General features: G+C 35.5%; 1 protein-coding gene across 1 annotated transcript in view; it reads left to right on the top strand.

Moving 5' to 3' along the window:
* LOC120624159 (nose resistant to fluoxetine protein 6-like) overlaps positions 1-13,215 on the top strand; it is a 73,682-nt gene that overhangs the window by 47,453 nt on the left and 13,014 nt on the right. The window contains exons 3-8 of the mRNA XM_039890534.1: positions 6,419-6,612; positions 6,730-7,012; positions 8,070-8,233; positions 9,420-9,588; positions 10,937-11,130; positions 12,048-12,173. Coding sequence (XP_039746468.1) covers positions 6,419-6,612; positions 6,730-7,012; positions 8,070-8,233; positions 9,420-9,588; positions 10,937-11,130; positions 12,048-12,173 — 1,130 coding nt within the window. The remainder of the gene's footprint in view (positions 1-6,418; positions 6,613-6,729; positions 7,013-8,069; positions 8,234-9,419; positions 9,589-10,936; positions 11,131-12,047; positions 12,174-13,215) is intronic.

Below are 13,215 nucleotides of genomic sequence, written 5' to 3'. Positions count from 1 at the left end.
TAAAATCAGGAAATGTTCGTTGTTTTCTGTGGCAGTCTGTATAATAATTAAGCTATACTAATATTTAAATATTACACAGGCCTATTGAACTTATGTAGAAAAATATTTTATTGTTGTAAAGAAGAAAATTTTCAAACATTTTATTCCTTTAAGATCCTTATTGATTTCTAGAATTTTTTTTACTGATATGTACTTACTGATTACAATTCTCGTATCTTATTACTTATCAAATAAGATAACTATTCTAATATTGCAGAGAGTCTTAGGAGATCTTTTTTATAAATAATTGTATAAGTTATTAAAAGAGCGCAGTCTCGGAAAGAACTCAGAAAGTACCTAGTCAAACCCGTTAACAAATAATTATTGTACATTTTATGTTGTGTGCATATAATTATTTGCCGTGAACTTACACAAGTCTTTACTCACAGAATAAACAGTAATTTCCTGGATGTATCAGTTCTTATTTATTTAGAAATACAAACGTTATTATATTTACACAATTATTATATTGTGTCATTACTATACTAGAATAAATTGTGAAGTATTTAAACTCGACAGTTATCTAAGTAAAGAATAAATAGGTAACGAGTAGGTAATAATAAATAATTGTACTAAGTATTCAACCGGTTTTGTTTTATAATACCTACTGTAGAACTGTTCTGTTACAATATATTGTAACTTTCTATCCGGAAAGTGGGCGTAACAAAGTTTAAATCCTAATTATGTATGAAAGAGACATGATAATATAGTGGATAATATTTCGGCCTTCTTTTCGAGGGGAACGAGTTTGGAAAACATTGTGAGGAAACTCGCATGTCTAAGAATTTTCCAAGAGTTGTCAAAGACTTGTGAAATCTACCAACCTCTACTTTGCCAGCGTGGTGGACATCAGCATAAAACCTACCTAATCTGAGAGGAAACCCGTGCGCTCTAGTGGGCCGATAATGGTTTGATAATGATAATGACAACACTATTGAAGATAAAAGACCGACACGTGCATAGTACCCGCACTACGCGACGCGTAACTTATAAAGTGACAGGATTCACGTGATCTTGTTTTGCATATGATTTTAGGGCTGTATCTGGTTGCTTTCAGTAAAAACGATGGCAGTGGTTTACTTAAAAGTGGTTTACGGTTTCGCAGACAAGTGTCATAGACAACATAAGTATAAGATTAAAAAAGCGTTAAGCTCTACTTATTCTACTCTAACTAGTCATTAATTATTAAGTAAACGTATACATTTATTTTAACTTTAAAGTAACCAAAAATATAACAATTGATATCTAATCTTTAAGATTGTAAGTTTGAAAAATCACTATATCCTTAAGAAAGGATTATAGAAAAATTAAGAAAAAAATTATTATTTCAATAAACATATACAACGCATCGTTATTTTGCCTCGATTGTTGTAGAATGGTAACGACCACCTTATACCTTTTTGATTGGCTAACACGGTTCTCTACCCGTACCACTAGTGAATGAAAACGGAATTTGTGCGATATTATAACAACTGTTAATTTTAGCAAATAACAGTTGTAATAATCACAATATTATTTTTACAATTAACTTTGATGTGAGGAAACCTGCCTGCCTGAGGGTTCCCCACAACGTTATTAAAGGCCAGCATGGTGGACTACAACCTAGGAGTATCGAGTGCCATGTAGTTAGCCGACGATAGGTTAATCCATCCAGTCCCATGCCCATAAACCATTACCAACCAACCATTTATTGCGATATAAATTTTGCTTGTCTTGTATTAACGTAAGAGTTTTATTTTTATTATTTTTGGCTTGGAATATAACCTAATTTGTTAACTAATTTATTGGATAAAAAATGTTACACAGAATATCACTACAATAATAAAAAGAGAAAAAATAGGATACAATACAAAAAGTAAAACAATTTCACATAAATTCATAAACAAATTGAGTACCTAGTTGGTTTTATTTCATCCGATGTGATTTGCACATTTTGATATTACTGTAAAATACTTTATGCAAGTTTAACTAGCACTTGCCGTGCTACTTAGAACTGCGTTTACAAAAATAAGTTATTAGTTATTAAAAAATTAATATTATTGTTTTAGGTTTTCTGCTATTCTTTAATTACAATTATTAAACCAACTTTATTCGCGAGATAAGAATGACTAACAAAAACAAATAATAAAAGTATTTGTAGGTAGCAATACAATACAACATAAAAATTATACATGTAAATTAATGTATTAGAATATAAATAAATAATAAATATACTACGACAATACACACATCGCCATCTAGCCCCAAAGTAAGCGTAGCTTGTGTTATGGGTACTGAGATAGCTGATGAATATTTTTTTTATGAATATAATACACATAAATACTTATAATATACAGATAAACACCCAGACACTGAAAAACATTCATGTTCATCACACAAACACTCTCCAGTTGTGGGAATCGAACCCACGGCCTTGGACTCAGAAAGCAGGGTCGCTGCCCACTGCGCCACTCGGCCGTCAATAAAAGTATTGTTGTAGTCACTTATTTTTAACATTTTGAAATATCTTTAAACTTAGTGGTATTTAAACTTTCGATATCTCATCGTCGAGCAAGGAGGATACGAACACTAGACGTTATTAATATTATTATTTATTCATATGATTATATGCGTAACTAATGTCACAATAAGAGATAAACTCGTCATCATCAATATTATCAACCCATTACCGGCCTACTACACTGGCTCGGGGCAAAATACACACAAAAACACACACACACACATACACATACACACATACACACACTCACACACAACCATGTCAAACTTATAACCCCCCGTCGTTTCTGCGTCGCGGGTAAATTTTATTTGTGTTATTCCGCTACAAGCTAGCCCTTGAATGCAATCTCACCTGGTGGAAGTGAGTAAGGTAGTCATAGCCCTAATCAGTTTCTACGCAACATCGTACCAGAAGTCTAAATCGCTTAGCGGTACTTCTTTGTCGGTAGTCCAAAATGCCCCTGCGACCTCCTACTTAAAGTCACAGCGCTCACCGTTGCAATAGGGAGTTCGTCAAAAAAATAATATAAAGCAACAATGCTCTTTCACACACGATTGCCTCTATGCAGTTTTCCTAAAGGAAAAGCGGCGTGCGACGCCAAGTAGCACTACAGAGCCGTTGCTTTGTGTCCATCGACTCATTATGTACGAACAAACGCATGACCTATTTGCTGCGAGTTCCGGTTACCGTCGGGCATTTAGGAGTTTTCAACATCGTACGATTGAAATAAAATCAATTCAAAACACGGCATATAGAAGGCATTTTGATGCATACATATTACAATATCATCATCATAATATCAACTAATCCTAAGGTTGCCTGGCAGAGATCGCTACTTAGCGATAAGACCGCCTTTTGTATCCTGCTTCATTCTTCATGTGTTTGTTCTTTTTTTGTCTTGTTTCTTTGTTTGAGTGGTGTACAAATAAAGAGTATAAATAAATAAATAAATAAACTAATTACCGGCCAACTACAGGGCACGGGTTTCTTAACACAATGAGAACCGTTTAGACTGTAGTTCACCACACTGACCCAGTGCAAATTGGTGGACTCCACACGCCTTTGAGAACATTATAGGGAACTCTCAGTCATGCAGGGTTCCTCACAAGTTGAAGCAAGTGATATTTCTTAACGCACTTAAATCAGAAAAGTTAGAGGTGCGTGTTGTGATTCGAACTCGGCCCAGTGAAAGTAAAGCCGAAGTCCTAACCACCAGGCTATCACTGCTCTTATTCTATATATTAAAATGAAGCGTTATAATGCTTTATATCAACTTATTTGCCCATCGGGCGACCACGGCCTTTTAGCGATATTACGTATTTGCCGAGGTTGTCTGAAATTTCTAGCACGATGACGGCCCGGGTTTTTGTAAATATTAAATAAAAATTAGGTGTGGTGCCGCAAGTTAAAAAGAAGATATTTAATTTACGTATGAACAATTCTATTATTGAAGAACTTTTTAATTTGAATTTTAGCCCTTAATCCTAATTGACTTAGGCTGAGATCTGCATTTTGACTTTACTTAAACTTAAGGATCAGTTAAAACGAGACAAGGTATGTGTCAGGCATAAAAATGTCATTTTAACAATAATAAAATTCAGAGCAAAGACAATACGCACACTCTATAGATCTCAGTTATAGAGTGAGCAGATCAGTGCCCAGCTGTGGGATAGTAGGATGCCGATAATAATTTAACGATAAAGGAGTTTTGTTAAATGTTAGGAAACAAAATATGCACACAACACATAAATATAAACACGGAATAAAAATATTAATTAATGAATTATATTAGTAAATTTGAATAAATATCTAAAGTGCAAATATTTTGCTTAATACTTCTTGCAACGTAAATGTACTGATAAAATAATTATTAAATGATGCATTAATTTGAATAAAAAAATATTGAGAAAAATATTTTATTAAGTTTTGCCTGCGAGATTGTCGGCACAGATTAAAGTCATTCCAACTAATTTAACTGCGAAAGCGTGTTTTTTTGTTTGTCCTTCCTTAAAGTATTTACAAAGCAACCTGAGGCTACTTTTTATTTCACGAAAATATACGATTCCCAATGGATTTGTAAGAAACCGTAATAAACGGTAGACGAAGATTGGGTGTAGGGGCCCAAGTTTGGAGTTCTGTAAAGGATGTAATTCGTGAGTGTTGGCATATGTATGGGTCGCAGGGAAAAGAAAAGACGTCTGCACTGTTCGACTGTCTGCTTTATAATGAATAAATTCAGACAAACATACATGAAACGAACAGTAAACAATGAGAAAGTGAATATTTAAACGTTGGTGTTGGAATGAATCATAGCCACAGACAACACAGACTATTGCACCAGACTTGTATTTTTGGTATATTCCAACATGAGGGTTCTAGAGAACAGCTAAAACGATCAAAAATTTCTACATCTTACAGCGTCCTATTTTATATTATCATGAGGTTTTATTTTTTTATTAATCAAATTAATTTCAACACATTCGGGCATCAGCTGGTATAAAATATTTAAAAGTAGCCTTATTAGGTGTGAAAAAGCCGGCCTACGGGAATGTAATGATTTCAAATATGAAACTAGGCCGTAATTTAATTAATTTAATAACCCCCGGCCCGTCCTCGGGTCGGGCGAATGAATTTATAGCCTGCTCATTCCTCTAACCTCTTGATAAGACACCAATTAGATCTTACCACTTAAACAAGGGCCAAATCTCCATGAGTAACTGCTTCCTTGAAACGTTCGCGTTTGCGTTCAACGAGCGACCAATAACAAGACTCCTGCTCAAACGTGCACTTCTTGTGATTGTTTGAACGCAAGACGCAACATTTAACACCAATTTTGATGCAGGTTGAACGCTGCCGTTAGGCCTTGCAGCTACGGGATATAGTATGACTTTCCGGACTTACTTCTTTTGAAGCTTTGTGTATAAATAAGACGGCCGATCACAGGTCTCTCATAGGGCTAAAATGTACTTAGAATTTCTTAATAGAAAACCCGACCCTGGATGCCGAGCCAAATACACCAATTTAAGTTTATCTTAAAAATAACAAACTATACACTATAAATCGGAAATTTTAAATCGTTTATTCAATAGTACGCAAGTTTGAGAACTAGAGTTTTGGAAAGCATTTTGCTGAAATTTTGTTGTAAACTATATTTCACTATAAACACTTTAACTATAAATGGATGGAATGGGAAGTGTTATGGATACTAAGATGACTGATGAATAATATACATACATACTTATTATATACATATGAACACCCAGACACTGAAAATCATTAATATTCATCACAAAAATATTTTCCAGTTGTGGAAATCGAGCCCACGTTGTACTCAGAAAGCAGGGTCGCTGCCCACTGCGTCAATCGGCCGTCATATAAACTTGCAGTGCAATACACTAGACTACACAAAATAAGAAATTCTCATAGAGGAAATTGTATATAATTTATAGTAGATTACCGGTTGATATCTTGGGGATATCTCTAAAAAAGTTCAAAGTTTGTATTAAGCGAAAGCTTATAGAAAAGTCCTCTAATAAAGTATAAACGCTAAAGCTTGGGTGTGAACTATTGCTCTAACCATGTTGCTTCGTAAATATTTTCAAATGAAAATATCAGATGGTGATAACAGAAAGAACACCCGGCTAAGTTTGTTGTGGGCTTCTTCTTAGACCAGGGCGCGTTTGGAACTCTCGTAGCTTTAGCTCTAAGTTTACGAATGTAGTTATCGCCATCACTACTCACTACTATATACACATTTTGTATGTAATCAACGCATCAAAAGTGCCATCTATGTGTCTATATGAATTGAGAAATATTTGACCTTGACATACATCAGCACATTGGATTAGAAAATTACAAGATTTTTTTTAATTGTTTCAGATTAGAACTGGAAGAGGTGAAACTCTTCGTTGGGCGGTTTGCGTGCCGAGTGCTTGCGACGCCGTAGCTGTGGCAGAGTTTGTCAGTGACGTATTATCCCATACTGTAGGAAACTCTACTGGCGTAGAAGTAACCGAGAAAGATTGCTACACTCGTAAACCTATGACAGTCAGCAAGCTGGACATTGTTTTCATGTGAGTAGAAGACTTTTCCAAAATACAGAACTAAGTTAGGTAAAAAATAAAGATTGTTATGATTTTTTTAAATTTATTTTGAGTTATAATTTTTACTCTGTGTTTCTTTTATTACAGTGGTATACTTTTATTCTTTGGCGCCGTCCTCCTATTCACAACTTCCTACGAGGTGTACTCATTGCGCTGGAGGAGAAAGAGGAGTAGCGTAATCCATGAGCTAATAATCTCTTTTTCTCTCATAAACAATACTAAGAAGATATTGTCTACGAAGCAGAACAACAGCCTTGGGCTCGAATGTGTCAATGGCATTAAGTCTTTAGCAATGATCTTCATTATCGCCGGACACGCTTGCTTGTTCATTGGCAGTGGACCTGTAATGGACGCTGAAGCTTGGGATCGGGTAAGTTTGGCTCAGTCTTCTCTCTGCACCCACCGTCATGGTTCACGACATTTTATTTGACAGAGCGCTATATAAATAAGCATATTATCTTGCACAATAATTACGACATTTATTATACCTTGATTAAGTTTATTTTTATTATCTCATATATATATATATATATATATATATATGAGATAATAAAAATTTCATAAGTATTTATGTGTGATTGAGTATATATTAGTTTATTATTTTATATTTATTTATTATATTTTTCTTATTTGTGTAATTTTGTTTATGTATTTGTATTTAGCATGTAGGTTTATAATAATCTTACACCACCTGTCCGCTCTCGCTCATCTTGTCCTAATCCAAAGGTTGCCTGGCAGAGATCGCTACTAAGCGATAAGGCCGCCTTTTGTATTCTACTTCTGTCTTTGTATTTCTATTGTTTTTTTTTTCCTAACTTCATTGTGGTGTACAAATAAAGAGTTAAAAAAATAAAATAAATAAATAAATATAAATATACTACGACAAAACACACATCGCCATCTAGCCCCAAACTAAGCGTAGCTTGTGTCATTACACAAAAAAAATCCAGTTGTAGGAATCGAACCCACGGCCGTTTACTCAGAAAGCAGTGTGGCTGCACACTGCGCTAATCGGCCGTCAGTCAATAAATATAAATTTATGAAAATGCATATAAAAATTTCAGAACCGCTAGGATTTGAACTTGCGACTCTCTGGCAATCAAAGAATGAACAATTTACCACTAAGCTACGGTTATAACACCGCCCATGCTGAAATTAATATATAGCTCTAGCTATAATTAATATATTATTGTATTGTAAGAGGCTTCGGACGTGGCTTATTGCCCCTATCGACAAAGAGATGCGTTTTTTTTCTATAGACATTGCCTAACTCATTAGGCATTCGATTTAGGCGGTGCCTAGCTTTAGTGAAATCGGGCAAGTGTATAAATAAATACTCGTAATATAATTCAATGAAATAATATTAGTTTATACATGTGAATGTACTGAAACGCTGTTTATTTTGCAACTGTTTGAAAAATTTGCAGTTAATCCGGGACCCGACCAACGCGTTCATGTTGAACAATGCGCTCCTAGTAGATACTTTCCTATTCCTGAGTGCATTTCTGTTCAGCCGGCTCTTGCTTATTGAACTGGACAAACGAAGAGGCCGTCTGAACGTACTGCCAATATTGGTTTTCCGATATATTAGGTAAGCTTATTTACACGGGATTTTATTTATTGTTTCCTTTGCTTTAGAAAACTGGGACATTTCCTTGTCGAAAATGGAATTGAATTATTGTTTGCAAGGTCTGCTCGCGGGTTCGCACGCGTTCTCTGTTTATTGGAATGACCTCATCCGACCTATCTGATCCAAAAGCTTTTACTATGAATAAAAAATATTTTTAAATTGTAATTATATTTAAAATGGGAACGTGCATTTTTTTGGTTTTTCCTTAGATCTTATTTGTAGTTTTTGTCCATAGTGATGTAGTGATATGACATCTGACAACATCCCTGGTGTAGCGGTGAGCGCTATGTTAAGTGGGAAGTCCCGGGTTCGGCCCGGTAAGGGCATTTTGGGAATTTATAATTTCTGAATTATCTCTGGTCTGGTCTGGTAGAGGATTCAGCCGTGGCTAGTTACCACCGAACTGACAGAGACGTGCTGCCAAAGCAATTCAGCATTCCGGTACGATGTCGCGTAGAAACCGTTTTAAAAAACGAGAGGAACATGCCGTGGTGTTGTTAAGTTTGGGTATACGAAGCCCGAGTGGCCCCAGATTTGGCCGAGTGGTGACGGTAGTTCAGAATACTGTTGTCACCACCCCTCCTCTTCCCGTGGATGTCGTACGAGGCGACTAAGGGAATATAACGGAGATCTGGCAGCAGCGCCTTCTATGCTACTACTAATATCTACTGCGATCACCAACCCCAGCGTGAGGATTATGGGCAAACCCTCCCGTTGTGCGTGGCCTTTAGCCCAGCAGTGGACTTATATAGGCTATGTATGATACGAATCCCAAATAACCTGTCCTGTCCAAAAGGACGAAGGAGGCCATTAAGCTTCGCCACCACGCAATAAAATAATGGGCTAGTACTATACAACGCGTAACCGAATTACGAAATACTGTACAAGGGTGCATAAGTATATTTCATAAGGAATCACCCTGTAAAAATATTCAATCCATATAAACTAATTCAAAATATTTTAAGTGTTTACTTATGCCTACCCAATTGAAGATAAAAGAAGTAGCTACGCTAACTAACTTAGGTTTCGGTTTCACAGATAAGTCTTAGAGACGGTAGATACTGTCCGTCCCAAGCCTGTTAAGTAATATTTCACTTTTCATTTAGACGTTGTATAAATGTAGTGTTTGTTTATTTCCTTTATACAGGGTGACTCCCGCCTATTCAATAGTCATACTATTCTATATGACTTGGCTACCAAAGATTGGTGAGGGCCCGTTATGGGAAGGAAGACTGCAATTGGAGCAAGAAAGATGCATGGAAGTGTGGTGGGCAAACATACTTTATGTCAACAATTATATCAGCACAGATAAACTAGTGAGTACAATTTGTCCAATTCTCATACGATAGTACTTATATCCAAAATTAAAAGGGATAAACTAATTATACTAAAACCAAACTTGAGTGGTGATAGCTCAGTGGTAAGGACTTCGGCACCACTTTAAGGAAGCTGGTTTCAAATCCTAGCACGCACCTCTGACCACCTCAACACTTTCTTAATACCCACATTGTATATGAATACTCTGAATTTCAATCTTCTGTTTATTCAATATTGATATTTATGAAAAAAAAAACGATATTAACTTTAAATTGCCATATTGGTTTAAGTGTTTTTTTCCCTATAATCCATCGCGTTAGGAACCAAAAGAAACATTGTATTATTTTTATTTAACATTTTGGTCACTTGTTTAAAATTTATCATCACTTATATGTGGCAATAAGATTAGTTATTACGTTGTTTATTTGAGTACCGCATATAATATTGGTTTATTAAAGCTTCCAATTACCTACCCACAGCTTAAATTTATTAATAAATTGCTAAACATTGATCAAATCAGCGAATCAGTCGTATAATCACCATCGTCATATTAATTTGATTAATAAATTGTTTCTAAATTGCGTTATCGAAAGCTTCTAGCGTTTAAAACAGATTAGTTATTATTTAAATGGATGCACAGTGATCATTAGAGATTATCAATTGCTTATTATAACACTGTCGGGAAGAATTGCGATTCTTTAGTTGTTTTTAATTATCCCAATTTATTTTTAAAGTTTTTGAAGTGAAACTCTTTAGAATCGTTGTGATTTGAAACCGGATGCAACGGAAAAACGACAGGTAACAGACACAAATACAAAGTAATGTAGGATGAAGCCGGCAAAGAATGAGAACATACATACTATTTTATCTGTTGTTTTCCCATTTAAGTTACCAAGGAAACCGAATAATATCGAGATAAAGAAACAAACACATAAATTACTATTCTTGTTACCATGGAAACTAAGAAATAAACCTTACATTTATTCTAATAGTTCTGTTCTACATCCACCTCAATCTCTCGCAGGCTACTTTTCAGAAGTTAAACTTCCGCCGTGTGTGAATAAATTGCACAGGATTTTTTTTTGTTTCTTTGTATCTGTAAATGTGAAAATTCTAGAATCAGTTCAGTTTCAACCCGAATTTTGCTGGTTATCGCAGCTGAATTTAGTTAATAATTTTCCAGAAAACCATTCAGTAAAATAGTGTTGACTTAATAGCTAGTTTAATAAACCGTTGGTTTGATTAGCCTTTTAGAAACCTGGCGGAAGTTATGCTTTTACTGTCAAAGATTTGCACCTGTCACACACATTTTAACCTTAGCTGAATTGTTTAAATTGCTTTTCACAGTGTATGTTCCAATCGTGGTATCTGGCAGTTGACACGCAGCTATTCTTCGTGGCGCCCATATTTATCTACAGCCTGTGGCACTGGAGGAGATTTGGGCCCATATTTACGGCGGTGGCCACCTTCGTGTCCCTCGTCATACCCTCTGTCATCACGTTTAGAGAGCGCCTGGATCCGACTTTGCTGTTTTATGCTAAGTAAGTCAAGTGTGTTTAAGGACTTCTCTAACGTGACCTGCAATTTGTTTTTACGTTGTTTTCACTACGTGTGTAAAGAACATAACTTTTCGTAGTTTTATTGAATAGCTGTGATACATTTGTTTCTGTTTTTAAAAATTCTTATTTCATATAGATATAGTCTTTTGCCCGTGTTCACTAAACTACTAGCTAGGATAGGTGGACTCCACATACTTTTGAGGAAATTACGTAGAACTTTCAGGCATGCAGGTTTCCTCACGATGTTTTCCTTCATCGTCGAAGCAAGTGATATTTTAATTACATAAAATGTACAGAACTTAGAAAAGTTAGAGGTGCGATCGGTGCTGGGATTCGAACTCGGCCGCCTGAAAGTGAAGTCGAATTCCTACCCACTGCGCTATCACTGCATCTGTGATTGAGCTTTACTTACTTAAACATTGTTTCGTACGTCGTTAGTAAAAACGGGCATTATTCGCACTTTGAAAACTTGAAAGAAATTAAACTATGCCGACGACGATGGCAAAGTCATTAATAGTTTCCGGTAGTTTGATTTCCGGCACGCCCTTCTAGTTTTCCCAAGGTTGGCTGTTAGAAAATGCTTTAGCATTAAACCTTTTTTGGTTAAAGATTATAAACTAAGATTTTCGTGGTAATCAACACTTCTTTAATATAATTCAACGGGTAAATACCACGATAATATTTTTGGATTTGTCGATAATTCGACCCAGTTGCAAGGATCTTTTTTTTGGATGCTTTTTTTTGGTTGTGTCATGTTCTCAAAGGCGTGTGAAGGCTTCCAAACTGCAATGGCCAACATGGTGGACTACGGCCTACACTCTTCTCATTCTGTTATGAGACCCGTGCGCTGTAGTAGGCGGATAATGCGTTGGTAATAATGATAATGATTTTTTTTCCAGAGAATTCGCTGACTTCGCTAAAAACTTTTACTTTGTCGAAGCTTATATTAGAACTCATATGAAGATGACACCGTACTTTATGGGAATTTTAACTGGATACATTCTACATAGGATTCAATTGGAAAAGTTAGTTTATTTCAACATATTTTAGCTTTATAAAATATTAAAATTCTGGGACCGCGAAGGGCCCTTATCAAAAAATAATTCAATAAAGGTTCAAAGACCTTATAACGGTCTAATGGAAATCCTCGTGATAGATACACAAACGCTACATCCCTTCCTTATTATTATTTTTTATTCTATGACCCGGTTTTTGTTACATAATGCTTTTGATTCATCATTTATTCTTTCTTCGTTTAATTTTCTATTTTCATCTTCCTTTAGAACTTTGCATTCTCATTCCCACTCCCTCTTACTCTTTTAGATGAGGAAAGATGTACGCCTTAGCGTCTATATCCTTTGCAAATAGTTTTATATACCGACGCTACTATTTTATTTCAAGTACCTTGCTGCGTGTCGAATAAAAGATAATATTTAGTTTAATTGGGATGTACTAGTTTTCTTAATTAGCACATAATAATATAATAACAATAATAATATATTAATACACACATCGCCATCTAGCCCCAAGATAAGCGTAGTTGAGTTATAAATAATAATATCGTTTATTTCTTTCATCAAAATTGCACATATAATGAGTGGACGAACTGGCTATCCTGGCTATGGTTAAGATGACTGATATTTTTATGAATATACTGAAATACTTAGACACTGAAAAACATTCATGTGTCAGTGGTCTTACGCTGGTTAATAGAACTGTCAAAACATTAGCAGACCAATACGTGCGATCATTGACTTGTTGTTGTGCACGAGATAAGCAAATAACGCCAAATGTTTCAATGACGTGCCAGTGGTCCGCCATCGGAAAACCATAATGACACCATTGAGTTATTAGAATACCAAACTGGTCAAAACTGACAATTATGAAGTCACTGATCGACCATGAAGTCCAATCGACCAATCATGAAGTCACATACACAATTGTAATAGCAGACTTGGGGCCCAGGGTCGCTGCCCACTGCGCCATTCGGCCGTCAAACACTTATTCAATTATACGAAGCTGATAATTATAATAGAGAATAGTTTCTAAAATTTGGCAAAAAACCTA

This window comes from Pararge aegeria, chromosome 5, assembly GCF_905163445.1.
Source record: "Pararge aegeria chromosome 5, ilParAegt1.1, whole genome shotgun sequence".
Classification (NCBI taxonomy): domain Eukaryota; kingdom Metazoa; phylum Arthropoda; class Insecta; order Lepidoptera; family Nymphalidae; genus Pararge; species Pararge aegeria.
The sequence above is the reverse complement of the archived record's forward strand: the minus strand, read 5'-3'. Positions and strand labels throughout refer to the sequence as shown.